Raw genomic sequence first — 17,750 nt, forward strand, 5'->3', positions numbered from 1 at the left:
TAGCACTCACCTCCACCTCCGACATGCTGCCAACATCCTGCCAACACCTCCAGCTCGTGCTGCTCCACTCCAAAATGCTTGCCCATGTGTCCCCAGCCAATATCGCCGCAAAAATCCGCATAGGAAGTGGGGTAGAAGATCCGGATTTCTCAGCCAGTGTGTTGTGCGGCCTCCGGTTCCCATTTGTTTGTATTGGCCGGATGGTGCAGTCCGGCTCCGCCCCGGATACGGCTGCCGGAGGGGCCGGATGAAAAAATAGCGCATGTTGGAACGGAGGCCGGAGTCCGGATCCGGCCCGGATCCGGTCCGGCTCCGGTTCTGCAGAACGGACCCATGTGAACGGACGCATAGGCTTTAATTGCTATGCCGTGCGTCCGTTCCGTCCGTTCTGCAGGCGGTGCGGCTCCGGCACGGCGATTCCGGAGGGCCACCGCAAGTGTGAACCGGGCCTAAAAGTTTCGCCCGCAGTGTGACATCATTTCCATCACTGGCTGGGTTTTCCCAATGAACACAGCATTCACAATCATAAACAGAATAATAAAAAAACTTAAAAATGCTTCGTTGCAAACATAAGAAAAATAAATAAATAAGAAATATATTTTTTTTAAACAAATAATGATGTAAAAGTGCATCTAAACGTAAGTACAGTGCAGTCTTGGTTAAATCGGGTGAAGATAACCTCTTATCTTTAAGCAAACGCACATCCTAAAAGGTCCATAATCCGCTTTCGACAGATATTTATTGCAGTGTTATTAAAGAGGAGCTACTGTATACCAAGGACTTAAGCTAAGCATACATCCAAAGCAGCCAATAACAAGAAAAAAAATTCCTAGCTCTAGGAGTTTCCTAGCTCTAATCCAACTATTCCTTAGTGTTTGTTTACATAGTAGGATGACTGCAAGCCACTCCCCCATGTGTGCGGAAATCAGCAGAGGTGGCAGTGGTAGGGCACTTTATGTGGCACCAATTCAGGAAAATGTAGGTAGTCAGCAATTTCTCATCCGCTGTTGAATGTGGGAGTCTATGTAGAACATGAACCACATGGCTGATTAGAGTAAACAAAGAAAATAACTGATTGGGCTTCCTGTCACATGATTATGCCTAATCCTCTCAAAACCACAGATGCATGCTGGGATATGGGATGTCTGCTGAAACTGGAGCGAAAAGTCTCAGTCTCCACCCATTGTCTCTTTCAGTTAAGTGGGACTTTGTTTAAATTAGGCACCCCCCAAAATACACCTCAGGCTTCTTTAACACTGCAAATCACAATTCCAATTTTCAAGTTTTCCAGTTCTCCTTTTCACTTTATGTGCAGCATATCTTGGATCCTAGTTCCATAATTGTAACACTGGTTATCCTTCTACCAAGTAGCTGCTTGAATTATTAATGATGTCTCTTTTAAACTATCTTCATGAGTAGTAAACCTATTCAACCGAATTCTACGTAGTGCATGAGAAATCCTGAGTGATTCTATAACTTCTTTAACTTGTATGGATGGCCTGTAGGTTGTGAAACCTTAAAGAATGTGCCTATATTATAATAATGACTCATTATGAGTTAATACCTGCTACAATACAAATATATATATATATTTTTATGATAGAAATGTAAACATATATAAAAAAGTGCAATAAAAACAACAGTTCTATAGTAAAGTATTTAACATTTGCTTCTTCAAACATCACTCTCTTATACAGAACTTGCTACATTAAGCAGGATCCTACACATGGCACCTTAGGCAAGTGCCTAGGGCCAAGGGGATGTCAAGGAGCCCAAATGCTATCTTATCTGGCCCACCTCCCACCTCAGCTTACCAAAAGGATGAGCTGGAAATATTTATAAACACTGCCTAGACTTTTGAAGGACCAGGGTGAGACTTTTTCGGCTCCACCCTGCACCCAAATTTCTAATGTCGTTTTGTATGTACGCCCTTCAGACAGTTCAGTCTGTGTTCGGTTTTATAGTCTTACAATAGTTAATAGTTTTTCAAGTTTGATCCCAACAATACAAATGACTGGTCAGGCTAACCATGAAAACTGATTAGAGTCTGAAATATCATAAACTGGTAGAAATAAGGATTTAATTATGCTTATCCAGTTAAAAATGCACTATTAACTGGTTCACCTGAAAGTTATTCCCAGGCAATTTGCATCCCACATCACACACACGTATGGGATTATTTAACAGTGTACACAGCACAGCTGTGTGGACAGCAACCAATAAGAAGTCGGCTGTTTCTCCCTCTCTGACTTCAGTAAAGTGAAATGTGATTGGTTGTTACGGTCCAAGCACCTTGACATCCACACTCCTCATTGGATGACCATATGAAATAAGACCAGTACAATACACTGGAAATGACAGATGTAAACGGAAACACTTCAGTGTTCACTGATTTTAAACCGTGGTCTCCACATACGTGGTCTCTACCACATCATTAAAGTTAATTGTCACTGGGTGGTCATTCTCATAAGTGTCAGGTTCATCTTCAGCATTCAAATTTGTATAACTGGAACCTGTAAAAATAAATAAATAGTGTAAATAAATATATCTGTATACTAATGAAAAACAACACAATTTAATATGAAAATGTCTTCATTAAAAAAGAAAAACGTTAAATGTATTTTAAGCACTATCGCAAAATAAAATTGTAATACAATGTACAATTGTACCAGAGTAAAATGCAGTATAATTTTTTTTCCTATGTTGTTGTCACTTATAGTAGGTAGTAAAAAAGCTGACAGATTCTGGACCAGTCCATCTACTAATGGGGAGTTCAAAATATATATATATTTTTTTTTACAAAAGCACTCTCTGGAAAGGATGTATACAAATATGTCAGGCATATTCTCTACTCATTTGCACGCTATTTTGGCATTTAGTTTGAGTAACTTCAGTTCACTAAGTGCTTTTGTAAATAAAACACTACCTGAGAATCCAACATGAGGAGGTGGACTAGTCCAAACCCTGACAGATCTGTCAGATTTTCACTACCTATTGTAAATGACAGTGACATAGAAAAACAAGTAATTTATGATGCCTTTTACTCTCTCTGGGAGAAATGTATATTTTATATGTATGTACTTTCAATTTTCCAATTTTCTATGATAGTTGTCCTTAAAACTGAGTAAGAAATCTAATAATAATAATAATCCTAACATTTGTATAGCGCCTTTCTCCTGTTGGACTCAAAGCGCTCAAGAGCTGCAGCCACTAAGGATGCAATCGAGGGATCACCGTGCAGTGTTGGGAAGTCTTCTTACTGAATAGGTACTGACCGTAGGCCAGGATTCGAACCCTGGTCTCCTATGTCAAAGGTAGAGCCCTGGCCTTAACCAGTACACTATCCAGCCACTGAGGGCTGGTGCACACCGAGCGGCTTTTTCCGCGTTTTCAGATCCGCTTGCGGCTGCGGATCTGCTTGGTCAATGTATCTCAATGGGGTGGTGCACACCAGAGCGGCAGGCGTTTTGCAGAAACGAAAAATGCCTGGGTGAGGCATTTTTTGGATTTCGGATGCGTTTCTGCCCCAATGTTAAGTATAGGAAAAACGCAAACCGCTCTGAAAAACGCCTGTTCAGAGCGGTTTTGCAGGCGTTTTTGTTACAGAAGCTGTTCAGTAACAGCTTTACTGTAACAATATATGAAATCTACTATACTGAAAACCGCAGCAGCAATCCGCAAAACGCTAGCAAAACGCCTCATAAAAATAAAAAAAAGCGTTTAAAAATCTGCTAGCGTTTTGCGGATCTGCTAGCGGGTTTTGGTGTGCACCAGCCCTGAGTCTGTTTCCTGCTGTGACTCTACTGGTCACTGGGAGTGGGAGGGTCATCCCTGCAGCCCTGAGTTGTGCAGGCTATCCTGGTAGGACAAAGCACACAGTATAGACCGCTACAGCCCCCTAGGCTTACCAGTGATGCCAGGCGAACCCTCCAGGGCAGGACACACAAATTTAACAGGCAGCTAAACAGAAAAGCAGCTGCCTTTCTGTTTGCCGGTAGGTCCTATGAATTTGTACAGCTAAGTTATACATTGAGCGCAGAGATTGAAGCCAACGATAAATGGGAAGAGTAGAGAGGATCCTGAAGTATAGGGCAGGAGTGGGGACCTAGATGTTTTGTGAACTTTGCAGAGGTTTTGGGTTGTATGCTGTATCAAAAGGAAATCTCTGGGGAACTGTCCATACACTTTAAAGAGGAACTTCAGCCTATACAAACATACTGTCATTAAGTTACATTAGTTATGTTAATTAAAATAGATAGATAATATAATCTCTTACCCACCCTGTTTTAAAAGAACCGGCAAATGTTTGATTTCATGAGGGCAGTCATCTTTTTGGTTGAAAGGAGGTGACAGGGAGTGTGAGACACAGTTCCAACTGTCCTGTGTGCTAATCACCCCTAACAGTTGCTAGGCAATGTGAATAACAACATAGGCAATCCCATCATGCTTTGCACAGCATCAGGGAAAAAAAGCCTGGGCAGTTTTCTTTGATGGGTGGAGCTTAGCTAAAAATGCAGCTAAAAATGATGCTTTGGTAAGAAAAACAAAGTTCTGATGCTGTGAAACTGTTAAAGAAATACCAAGCTTTTTAGTCGATTTTTAGTCCGGAGGTTCACTTTAAAGAGCTAATAATGCAATCCTATGAATGTCAGCTTCTGCATTCGGTTTTGGTGCTTCACTCCATGATTATCACCCGCTACAGAGTTGTAACTACAAATCATGGGGCACCTAAAAAAACGTTAATGGGGCCTTCAGTGTTCTCACGCCTTCCCTTGCTTTCCTTTGGTGACCCTCATTGCCTGGGAGCCCATCCTGCAAGGGTCATAAAACAAGGGTGGCCATCATGATCTTCCTACCGATTGGGAGGATGGAGCCCTATAGCGGAGGGAAGGTTAGTGGTTGAGGGACCCCATAGCTCTGAGTCTCCCTGCGGTCACAAGAGCTACTCCCCTATAGTCATGTCACTCCCCACTAATATGATTTTATTATTTTTATTGGTTTATCATCAGTTTACGTACCAATGGCAAAGCAAGGCTCCTCGTTTATACAGGTGACATGATTGTGCCATTCAGTCCACTTCACTTCATTTATCCTGTTTAGGAAACAGAAAATTGGTGAAATCAGATTGAGATGAGGCCAGATTTACACGTAAAGAGCCTAAAAGTACAGTGGACCTGATGCTTTTAACTCCACCCCCTCAGCATATACCACACCCTCAGCCACACCCCTTTAAAGCAAAAGCTGTGGCTGCCCCCCCATCCCCCCTATACTTACCTAAGAAGAGGGGACCCTCTGAATTCTCCAGAGATTTCTCATGTTCTCCTCCAGACCACCGCCACTGCCTGGGCCCCTCTTTTAGTTTGTGTCCATGCTCTCCTCTGTGCACAAGTGTTGCCATAAGAGTAAGGCTGCATCTGTGCAGTTGCATGGATCTGATCGTGGATTAGTAGCTTTGGCTTAATGCACGGGTGTGGCCATTCTCATGCAGGCGCAGTACAGTGGCAGCCAGGGCCGGCGCTACCATAGAGGCAAAGGAGGCAGCTGCCCCAGGGCCCCAGAGCTTGTAGGGGCCCCCAGTGGCTACAAGAGAAAAACAATTTTTTCAAATCGACCTTATGGTTCCTGAGAAAATCGATTTTAAAGTTTCAAAGGAAAAAAATACACATTTATAAACCAGCCGACTTTAATGGTTAATAGCAAATCCACCTTAAATGCTAGAAACCCTACATTCGCAGGATATGTTAAGGAGATCATTGGGAATAAGAGGAAAAAAATATTTTTCAAAAAGACCTTATAGTTTTTGAGAAAACCGATTTTAAAGTTTCGAAGGAAAAAAGTATACTTTTAAATGCGGTAAATGTCACTTTTAGTACCTAATGGTAGTGTAATTTTACATGCATCAAAAGAAAGAGCAATACATTTCCTGACAGGGTTTCCAGGGGGTCCATACGCAGCCGCAGCGCTTTGGCCAGGGATCGCTATACAGCTGCAATATGGCTGTATGGAGCTCCCTGGCATTTTTTTTCCTATTTTCCCAATTTTTTTTTTATGTTTCAAGTGTGGGAATTTTTTTTTTAAATTATGCGGGGTCCCCTCTCCTGAAACTTTTTAACCCCTTTTCCCCCATGCAGGCTGGGATAGCCAGAATGTGGAGCTCCGACCGATTGGGGCTTCAAATCCTGACTTTACCAGCTGCAAAAAAGGTCCCTTAATGCCAATTTTTGCTCCGGGGTAACTGTTGGGGGGGGGGGGGGGGGGGGGCGGTTTATTTTGCCCTGGGGCCCCATTGTTGCTTAAACCGGCCCTGGTGGCAGCCACAAGAACATATCCGACAAGCTCTTGTCAAATATGTTCAGAGGGTCTGTGTGTGGCAACAGAGGGTTTGATGAGGAAATAGGAAGCCCCTGGACTACCTAGAGGCTACCCTCTATACAACCCTGGAAATAGTGGTACAAGGTGGTAAACTGATCATCACTATGCTACAGTCATAAAATAAAATTGTTTGACGGGTCAGGCTACTATCGACCTACGCATCTTTACAATAATATCTTAACATTTAAAAAGCCTAACTCCATGTCTCTTGCCATAGTTACTGCTTTGACCTATCAAACCACTTTCTGGTTGTAGGATTCAGGCTTCAACCCTCAGTATAAAACTGTGCAAGTGTGAGTTACTTGAATGTACACGTAACAGTGGAGAGCAGTGGTAAGTGACATGGATTTAGGTAAGTGACGGCGAATCCTTGTGGCCACTTTTTTTTTTCTTTTGCTATCAAACAGCTTTATTGAAAGCATTAAATAAAACAACTCATGAAAGTTAGAGCTTTATGTCAAATATAACACATGGATAAATATAACATAATGGATAAGATCTAATAACCATGGTAATAAACAAGATCACAAAACATTTCCTATTAATTATATAACAAGGTTAAGGAAACAGTCCCTGTTGAGGCTGTGAACAAGTAAATGAATACTAGTTTGGTATGTAAAAAGATAAATGATAACCATAAGATAAAAAGAGCCAGGGTTCCCAAATCTTAAAGGATAACTGAAGAGAGAGGTATATGGAGGCTGCTATGTTTATTTCCTTTTAAAGAGAACCCGAGGTGGGTTTGAAGAATGTTATCTGCATACAGAGGCTGGATTTGCCTATACAGCCCAGCCTCTGTTGCTATCCCAAACCCCCCTAAGGTCCCCCTGCACTCTGCAATCCCTCATAAATCACAGCCACGCTGCTGACAAACAGCTTGTCAGAGCTGGCTGTGTTTATCTCTATAGTGTCAGTCTGCTGCTCTCCCCGCCTCCTGCAGAACTCCAGTCCCCGCCTGCATCCCTTCCCTCCCTGCTGATTGGAGGGAAAGGACGGGGGCAGGGACCGGAGCTATGCAGGAGGTGGGGGAGAAGCTGAGATTGACACTACAGATGTAAACACAGAATGGCTGTGATTTATGAGGGATTGCAGAGTGCAGGGGGACCTTAGTGGGGTTTGGGATAGCAACAGAGGCTGGGCTGTATAGGCAGATCCAGCCTCTGTATGCAGATAACATTCTTTAAACACACCTCGGGTTCTCTTTAAGCAATACCAGTTGCCTGGCGGCCCTGCTAACCCTCTGCCTCTAATACTATTAGCCATAGCCCCTGAACAAGCATGCAGCAGATCCGGTGTTTTAGACTTTAAAGTCAGATCTGACAAGACTAGCTGCATGCTTGTTTCTGGTGTTATTCAGATACTACTGCAGAGAAATAGACCAGCAGGGCTGCCAGGCAACTGGTATTGATTAAAAGGAAATAAATATGGCAGCCTCCATATACCTCTTACTTCAGTTTCCCCTTTAACAAATAAGGGGGGTATTATCTTGGGTACAACTTGTTGGATATTCATTTTGGCATGCAGTATATAGTTCATTTTTGTCACTATTTGATTCCAGTCTACATCCTTGGTTGGATAACCACTTGGCCCCTGTAGAGATTCTCACTGCCAACACTGATTTAGCTAGTAGTTTATTTTCTGTTTAAGATGTTGAATCTATTCTTGCATTAAGTAACGTGTTAATCGAGCAAGGGGAGTTGGGTTTATGAAATAGTGCACTCTCAACTATGTACATTTTAGACCAGATCAGTTTAATGGATGGGTAGGTCCACCAAGTCTGCCAAAAAGACCTATTATGGATTGACAACTTTTAAAACACCCGGGAACCATTAAAGATGAATATTTAGATATTGTATGTGGTGTAAGGTAGCCACTTTATTTATCGATGTAATGTCAAGCTAGCTTTAAAATAATAATAGGGTTATCAGATCAGGCACTTACCTCAGACATGTCCTGTTGTCATTCTTGGAGACAGTGCACGATTCTCCAAGCTGAAATTTTGCTTTGAGCCAGATTGGCAAACTCCTTTCAAACTCCAGTATAGTCCGAGCCCGCTAGAAACACAAGAGAGAAAGTATTAACAGTATGTTCTATGTATGATGCTATGCGTTTGAGTCCCTATTTTGTGGCTAATCATTAAGGATTTGAAGTGGACCTGAACTCTTGCACAAGACACAGGGAATACAGAGAGAAGTGCACCCTGTATGTATTTAGAGAGAAGAGCCTGTCTAATTTTTCATCTTCAAGTAATCACAAGTGTAATTATGGTAGGGATTAGATTGTGAACTCCTCTGAGGACAGTTTGTGACATGACTATGTACTCTATAAAGTGCTGCAGAGGATGTCACTGTTATATAAATACATAATAATAATATGGTAGGACATTACACTATGGCTATGGTAGGGATTAGATTGTGAGCTCCTCTGTGGACAGTCAGTGACATGACTATGTACTCTGTAAATTGCTGCAGAAGGTCTCAGTGCTACATAAATAAATAATAATAACATGGTAGGTCATTCAATTATGACTATGGTAGGGATTAGATTGTGAGCTCCTCTAAGGACAGTCAGTGACATGACTATGTACTGTGTAAAGTGCTGCTGAAGATGTCAGTGCTATATAAATACATGATAATATGGTAAAACATTAGACTATGACTATGGTAGGATTAGATTGTGAGCTCCTCTGAGGACAGTCAGTGACATGACTATGTACTGTGTAAAGTGCTGCTGAAGATGTCAGTGCTATATAAATACATAATAATATGGTAAAACATTAGACTATGACTATGGTAGGATTAGATTGAGAGCCCATATGTTGATATACACTGAATAATCGATGATGAAAACGTGTAGGTGCTAATGTAAAGAAGCTACATCTACACACCTGGAGTCTCCATATGTTCTCGCTTTCTTTAGAAATCCTTTCGACAGTCTCTCCCATCAGAGCAATGAGCATGTTTAGGAGAAGGACGAAGGTTAGGATGACGTAGGAAATGAGTAGTAGTAGGAACAGCACCGGGTATTTGGAGTCATGCTGTATCTCCAGGTCTCCGAGCCCGATGGTCAACTTAAAGAGCTCCACGATAGCTGTGCTGAAGCTCTTGTAGGCGCTGCATTCATCACCATCCGGGCAGTTTTCAATTAATGAGGCAAGTGCTGTTTCAAGAAGAAAAAACAAAAATACATATTCACTAGTTTGTACTGCCTCACTTAAAATTACAACAAAGCTAGTGATGGTCGTAATCAGCTAAATACTGATTACGATCCTTATCGTACTGAAATGATACTTTTTTTGCAATTACGCCTATACATAATTACTATTTGTAAATAATTTAGATTTTGTGTAATCATTTCGCAATTTTGTGTAAATTTTGCATTATTTTTGCGTCATTTAGTGCCAACTTTAGTGATCAATTGCAAAGCCCCCATACATGTTATTGCCACCAAAATTGCTACGTAGGTTAAAATGAACCTAAACTGAACTCTAAAAAAGTTTCACTTACCCGGGGCTTCTACCAGCCCCCTGCAGCTGCCCTGTGTCCAACAGTCGACTGGCTAATCACTCTAAAACAAAACTTAGCTGTGGGGGACCTGAGCATCGCTGAGTGACGGGGCAGGAACAAGGTGGCTGCAGAGGGATGGTAGAAGCCCCAGGTAACTGAAACTCTTTATTTTTAAGATCGGTTTAGGTTCATTTTAAGGAGCATAGTGGGTACAAGTCAAAACATTTTTTTTCAAAAATAGATTTTAATAATGCAAAGGAAATATGTGTTTTAAACTCCAAAAAATGACAGTTTAAAACCCATTTTTCATTTGCATGTTTACAGTGAATGGGAACCTCATTTTTTAAAAAATAAAGCAAATACTTACCTAAGGAGAGGGAAGGCTCTGGGTCATATAGAGCCTTCTGTCTCCTCTCTCGGTGCCCTCTATCCTGTGCTGGCTCCCCCCCATTTCAATCCCCCGCCAAAAGGGTATTTGGAAGTCTTCGGGAGCCATGTCCTCCCGTAGACGTGCGGCTCCATACTGCACAGGCGTGATCGTGCGAGAGCAAGCTTGTGCAGGTGCAGTACAGGGCCGCCCTTCTTCAGGAGCACTCGGGCACCCTGAAGACTTCTGAATCCTCCTTCGGCCGGGTAAAGCAGTATTTGACTAAATTAGTCACATACTGCTGCCGGGCGAGCCAGCACTGTAACGAGGGGACCAGGAGAGGAGCAGGATGGCTCTATAGGACCCAGAGCCTTTCCTCTCCTTGGGTAAGTATCTGTCTTATTTTTTTAAATGCGGTTCCAATTCACTTTAAAATTGATTTTCTAAAAAACTACAAGGTCTTTTTGAAAAAATCTTTTTTTTTTATTGTACTCACTTTTCTCCTTAACATAGGTAGCAATAGTATGTATGGGGGCTTTGCTATTAACCTCTAAAGTTGGCATAAAATTAAGCAAAAATTAAGCAAAATTACTATTGATTATAAGTACAGACAAAATTGATGACATTTTTTCCTGAAATTTTGCATTACGATTCTGCATCGTCATTGTGAATTTTGATGCGAAATGACACCTATGCCAAATTTGTGCTCATCACTAAACAAAGCTGTAAATGGAGACATCAGAGCAGTACATCAAAAGCTAGACATCATAGGGCTCCCAAGCAACACCCCACGCTATGTTAGCTCTACTTTTCCCCTCCCCTTTTGTGTCCCCCTTGGCTAGGAGGTCTATCTGCAAAGTGCTATATGAACAGTGTGGCCACCATGCCCCAATCATAACAATAAGCCATCATGACTCCCCCACCCATAACAAGTGTGGCCACATCAAATATTTCTCTAGAGTGGAATTCTGTATTAAAGAAGATAAGATAAGAAGTTGGGCTGCCTCATGGCTGCTCTGCTTGGTCCTCTCGCCCTTCGCACCGATTTCCTGTCGCTTAAGCCTACTCGCTCTGCCATCGCTATGACAGCAGACCTCCGTGAGCTGGCCAGGGGCCAATTCCATTAGCTCCTGACCCTGCGATCACTGTGAGCCAATGTAATTGGCCTCATTCCTGGGCCTTGAAATTAGGTCCTGCTTCTCTGTTTTCTGTAGCAGGTGCGAACCCCCCCCCCCCCCTTCCCCCCCAACAGCCAACAAGAAGGAGAGAAAGCCAGTAGGAGAGGTCACCAAAATAATAATTCCAGTATTACATGGCAGCCACTAGAGCACACTCAGTAGCACTGTGAGGGAGTCTCACCCAAGAACTTCTCACTGAGGAGATGCTGGCTTATTGAACAGGAAGAGCCAAGATTCGAACCCAGGTCTACTATGTCAGAGGCAGAGCCCTTAACCATTACACTGTACAATCACTGAGATGTCTATACATATAGTTAATATGTTACAGAATAAAATGTACTTACCCACTCCAAACCCAAACAGGAATAAAATGTACACGAACAAGAACTTTAGAACATCATTCATTATGACCTGCAAGAAAGGTAGATGTAGATATTGAATAAGCAAATGTCACCGTAGTAATGTTTAGTCATACAACATAGTGAAGTAACTGAATATGGTATAAACATGTCTGTTATTCTGCCTGTTAATAATATGGCCCATATGCAATTCACTTTTTCTCCTGAGTTTTCTCCTAGGTGATATTTTTACAACTTGTCATAAAATGTATTTTAAGTCACCAGCAAGCATCAAATTACTTAAAATAAATTTAATAGTACTTTTTCACCAAATTTTGGGTACTTTTTCAATTGTAAAATGAAGAAAATTTGGTTTACAGAGAAGATGAAAATTATCTCCTAGGAGATAACTCAGGTGAAAAAAATAATTGCATATGGGCCTATATGTTCTTTTATGGGGGAATTTTATTCGTCACCACCAGAGAAGGTCAAACCTTGGGGTTTTTATCGACCTTTAGAAAAAAGATAAGATGACAGGACATATCCCCAAGAAAAACTCAGGAGTAATAGAATTATTGAATTTGGACCATGTTATAAAACCAACTGGTAATGATCCTGAATAAATTTAACAAGGTCTTGATACCTCCACGCCTTGCTTTGAACTGAGGTGCTTGATTGGCCCAAGTGCAGGTCCAATATGGTTACAAGGAGCTTCTCCATCTTTCAGAAACAATTTCGGGATTCAGGCAGAATGAAAATTTGCACCTCTGATTATTGGAGGTATCAACGGGATTATTATTACCTAACCTACAGTATAGTAAAACAACCACAAGATGTCACTGTCTGTAAGATGTGATGATGATCTCTATGGTTATTTCCTGTTTCTCTCATTGCTCCTCTCCGTTCTAAGTAAGCTGCATTTCTGGATGGTGATGTATGATCTATCTCTGCCTTTTTTCTTCAGTAAAGAGTTCTAACTTGTTATACTGGGTCCCTATCTATGTGTACTGACCACTCTACTCCATCACTGCTTAATACTAGATATGGTCAATGAGATGTTAATAACTCTGTTCTGCATGCAAATTTAATGCAAATTGTTTGCAGCTATGAACGAGGTCAATCAAATGCACTTATGACTAGATTAGTCCCAGTTGCAACTGTATTGACCATCTGTAATCCCCACACTGCATATTACAAGCTTTAGAGTTGTAAGGCTAAGGAACCATTAGCACATATTCCAGTTTCCTGTTCGTGACTCCATGGTGCGTGTATGAGGTTCTACAGGCATCTAATCACACAGAAGCAAGGCCTACCTTCTGAATCATCACACTGTAGATCCCCAAGGACTGGAACCCTCTTGTGTAATATAACATATTGGCCCATCCTAGCGCCATGGCCAAGACGAGGAAGGCTAGGTATTCCTTGACACCGAAAAGGTAACAGAAAACCGACAAGATAACCAGGATTGCTTGTATCAAACTGGAAGGAAAAAATAACACGGTGATCAGTTTGGAATGTGATTTATACTAGATAGTTTAAAAAACTATGAAGTTTAAACTACAGTTTAAACATTTTTGAGCCATATGTGTGAATTCAGATACTTACAATAGCACATGGAACCAAGCGTCAGACAGGACAGATCGCAGATCAGAGGGCTTCACTAAGAAGATGACCACACCCTAAACAGGAGACAGAAAACAGACCACATGAGACATATCATCATAGGAAAGAAGGCACTCACTAGTGGTCGTGGAGTTGAAAAACTCAGGACCTGATTTCTTAAAGGCTTTGAGAACAGTACAGAAGCGTAGTGATCCAAAAAAACCTGGCCTGAATTTCTTAAAAATTAACTGCTATATTAATAAAAGTCAGTGACCCTGGATCCAATTGGAGAAGGTTCCATGGTTTTTCTGCTAAATAGCAGACAATTTTAATAAAACCTGTCCAAATTTGAAAATACTTCTAGGTTCTCCACCAAGTCTGGATTTCTTCAAAGGCCATGGCCTGGGGCTCCCGGTTTCTATGTAGAATTGTCCCTGTGTATGGTGGTGCTTGTGTAGGGTGGTTACATGAAAACATTTTGGACACATATGACCCCGTTTTGTTGTTTCTCCTCCTGTCATTCAGATAACCCTAAACTCCTTACCAGATATCTCACCTTGACATCAACCCCCTCCCTCCCTCTCCTAACCTTAACCCCTTCCTGACGCCTAACCCTAACCTCTTCCTTAACATTTACCCCTTTCCTGATGCCTAACCCTAACCTCTCCCTTTAATATTAACCCCTGCGTGATTCTTAACCCTAACCTTCTCTTTAACATTAAAATACCCTCCTTGGTACATTACCTTCCCCCATCCCCCACACTAACCCCTTCCTTACTGTTAACCTTAACTTATAAAGTTAACCTCCTCTACCCTTTCTTGGCTCTAACCCTCCTTATTAGAGATATTCTACTTATAATGACCCTTTAAACTTTCCTTATCTCAAGCTGTCTCTCATTGTTTCTTTGGTGTTTAACTGCTTCAGAAAACAGCACTGTATTCGACCTAGTCAGTGGAATAGCTCAGAGAAGCTCTTTTGCATAGATAACTGAAGTGTTTTTTAACTCTTCCTGTGCTAGAAACAGTATGAGATTTATATCTGTGCTACTAATCTATTAGTTCTATTTCTTAGCTGTACTACACATACAAGTCATTATATCATAAGTTTATTTTCACTTCAGGTTTGCTTTGCTTTTAGTTAGGGCCATGACTGACTTTAGAGTGATTCCCTGAAAAGCGATCACACAATAATGAAAGAGATATTTGTGTTATATTTCTGCAAGCAAACTACTACAAAATAAGATTTTGGTATTTTTTAATTTCAAGCAGCCATGTGCCATGAAATACAGGAAATGCGATGTCTTGGTGCCCGGACACTAGGATACCAGAGACTTGAGGCACTTATTTTATTGACCTGAAGAAACGGCTGCAGGCCGCGAAACGCGTTGTCAAGTGCATAATAAAATTGATTTATCTTAATTGAACCTCCACTCGTTTATGTCCCACCACACACCACCAAGGTAGGACAAGCTAAGTTTGTTTTTTATTTTTATTTTTGCTGAAGCAATATGATTTTAAAATATAAAACTTAAATGATACATAATAATAAATAGCACAAAGACTTGTAAAACCCTACCCGGACCGGGCGCCTCCTACCCAAACTGAACCAGGTATAGTCCCTTATATTCTAAGGGTGATTTCAGTCGAGGGCCTCGACTGATATAAATCTTTTTTCGGAGCAGCGACTGTCCAGGAAATAAAAGGCAGAGTGGGGACGGTATTCTTCCCACCTGCGAGTACGAGTGGTTGCCTCTTCCGCAACCCAGTTTTGTGAGTATATTTTCAAATATTCTTAACCTACACCGATCTAATAACGATACTGCACCAGATTGGGCTCCCGGACTTTCTGTGTTTTTTCCTCTCTACCACTGTACAGATGTAAATAAGTAAATAGCGTAGTAAGTTTACATCTCACAGTCAGGTTTGACACTGGCCTGTCCACCCATTTAATTGCTCATCATAGGACTATATGAGGGTGAGGTCACAAGACAGCACACAATGAACTATGCAAGGAACTCCAAAATGTAAAAATAGTTGCACAACAAAATGAATCATTCATATTTTTGCCTTCCGTAACTGGAAAGCATTGCGATCACTCACCTCTTTGATCATGAGGTAGGTGGCAGAAACAATGATAAACATCTGTCCAATTAGCTGCAGCCAGCCTCGGTCATATTGCAGACTCAGTGGGTAGAGAGACTGTGGGAAGGCGAGAGATATAGGTCAGTGCATTGAATGGTTCATTGAGAACACGGCCCTAAAACTCCTGCCATGTTTAACAATGTAGTTGGAAAGAATTAGAACCACTGTCATGTTTTTATTGTTCTTCTATTCCCCTCACATTTTGTGGAATGCCATACAGCAGGAATGTTGATGTCTTGTCTAGGAGAACTCGTGGAGAAGCATGTGATCATGTGATAGTTATGTAAGTCAAGATGTGATCACAGCAAATCAGAGCTTTGCAAATCTATCAGCTGACCAAACAAATCACATGCTTCTCCATATACTGGTAGGTGAACAGAGGCGCCAGTAGAATAAAAGTACATAAAATTTGTAAAAATTGCTGTGAGGAAGTGGTGGACTTGCCTCCGTTAAAGCAGATACCAAGGACTGTGATTAAATAAATAAATACACATTTATTGAAGATACCCCAAGGATGCAACGCGTTTCGCGGGCACAGCCCACTTCTTCAGGCAATAAACAGGGGATAAACAACAGCAATTCTGTTATAGCAAGCAGAGCACCTCTGTTCACAGAGGTGCACTGCTTGCTATAACAGAATTGCTGTTGTTTATCCCCTGTTTATTGCCTGAAGAAGTGGGCTGTGCCCGCGAAACGCGTTGCATCCTTGGGGTATCTTCAATAAATGTGTATTTATTTAATCACAGTCCTTGGTGTCTGCTTTAACGGAGGCAAGTCCATCACTTCCTCCCAGCAATTTTTACAAATTTTATGTACTTTTATTCTACTGGCGCCTCTGTTCACCTACCAGTATATTCAAGTCCACCCCAGGTGGAGTGGTGATCTACCCTTTTTCTCCTATCTACAGAGAGCGACTTCTTAATCCTGAGTGAGGACAGGTCTAATCTCCTCACCTGCCTATTGAGTGGTTACCTGAGCGGTAACCCATGTTTGTGAGTATGACCATCTCACTGTCTCGATTATTCAATCTGTCTTGACATACTACACCATATTGGGCTCTCGATTTCTCTTCAATTGTACATGCTTCTCCATGATACTCTATGGTACCTTATGAGTCCTCCTAACCACTCCAGGAAGATTACTTCCACCAGTCCACACCTTGCAATACTGGGAATCTAGGAGAACTGATCAATAAAGATGATCAACTAGATGCTTTTCCAGCTCACTTGTACATGTAGTACAAATTGTATTCAGCCCGGGAATGGGCCAACCTGCAAATACTGTTGTTATACTTTAAAATCATTTCCTGCGCACTAAGGAAACTTTAGCAAAATTCAGGCTGACACTGAAAAGAAGTGATATCGGGCGTGGAGCTCCATCCTGCTTGTTCCTACCATTCACAAACCAATTATTACATCTAATTTTATAGCAGCTTCAATCTTATTGGCTTGTGAAAAGCAGGAAGGGGCAGAACAGAGGTTGAAGTGAGAAGTCAAGCTATTCAGTATAAACCTGAGGTCTGCAGGGCCGAGGCATAGGCTGGAGAGGCTCCAGCCTCAGGGCGCAGTGTAGGAGGAGGCGCAGAATTCATTCAGCTGTCATTCCTAATTGTGTATGAAGCAGAAAGAAAGAAGAAAAGGGGATACATGGCAGTGACTGCAAGCCAGATAACTAGATATTAAGGTGTTGGGGAGATTGTTTGCCCTGTGGCGCCTCTTAGTCTAATAGCAATCAGTGTGTGATGGCTGGGGTGGGAGGGATGGAAGCGCCTCTTAGTCTAATAGCAATCAGTGTGTGACGGCTGGGGAGGCAGGGATGGAGGGGCGCACTTTGGTGTCTCAGCCTTGGGTGCTGGAGGACCTTGTCCCGGCTCTGGGTCTATGCAGGCTTTATAGACACAGATAAAATACTGAAGATGCTATTCTGACATAATAATCTGCTTCAATCAACATCATCAAAAATGAAAGCTTTGTAAGGGTGAACTGTATCTCGGTATAATGAGGACTTACTTGTTCTCCACGTGGCCGGTAGTAAGAGACTAACGTCAGGACAATATTATAAGTGAACGACAGGAGGAAGGAAATGAGGAACATATATCTTGCAAACTTCTTCCATTTCAGCTGAAGCAACGTATGTAGAGGCTCCAGTGCCAACAATTCGTGGCGGTTCTAGAAGAAAAGAAGTCTTTTATAAGTAAAGTCCTTCAAAAAAGGTCTCACTATATATAAAATGAGGCCTTCACAGG

General features: G+C 41.7%; 1 protein-coding gene across 1 annotated transcript in view; it reads right to left on the minus strand.

Moving 5' to 3' along the window:
* Nucleotides 1-247: 247 nt before the first annotated feature.
* TRPV3 (transient receptor potential cation channel subfamily V member 3) overlaps nucleotides 248-17,750 on the minus strand; it is a 41,323-nt gene continuing 23,820 nt past the window's right edge. The window contains exons 10-18 of the mRNA XM_068266181.1: nucleotides 17,515-17,673; nucleotides 15,464-15,562; nucleotides 13,367-13,440; nucleotides 13,075-13,240; nucleotides 11,768-11,834; nucleotides 9,260-9,531; nucleotides 8,314-8,426; nucleotides 5,019-5,092; nucleotides 248-2,513 (exon numbers count right to left, since the gene is read on the minus strand). Coding sequence (XP_068122282.1) covers nucleotides 2,395-2,513; nucleotides 5,019-5,092; nucleotides 8,314-8,426; nucleotides 9,260-9,531; nucleotides 11,768-11,834; nucleotides 13,075-13,240; nucleotides 13,367-13,440; nucleotides 15,464-15,562; nucleotides 17,515-17,673 — 1,143 coding nt within the window. The 3' untranslated portion in view covers nucleotides 248-2,394. The remainder of the gene's footprint in view (nucleotides 2,514-5,018; nucleotides 5,093-8,313; nucleotides 8,427-9,259; nucleotides 9,532-11,767; nucleotides 11,835-13,074; nucleotides 13,241-13,366; nucleotides 13,441-15,463; nucleotides 15,563-17,514; nucleotides 17,674-17,750) is intronic.

The sequence above is a fragment of the Hyperolius riggenbachi genome, chromosome 2 (genome assembly GCF_040937935.1).
Source record: "Hyperolius riggenbachi isolate aHypRig1 chromosome 2, aHypRig1.pri, whole genome shotgun sequence".
NCBI lineage: Eukaryota > Metazoa > Chordata > Amphibia > Anura > Hyperoliidae > Hyperolius > Hyperolius riggenbachi.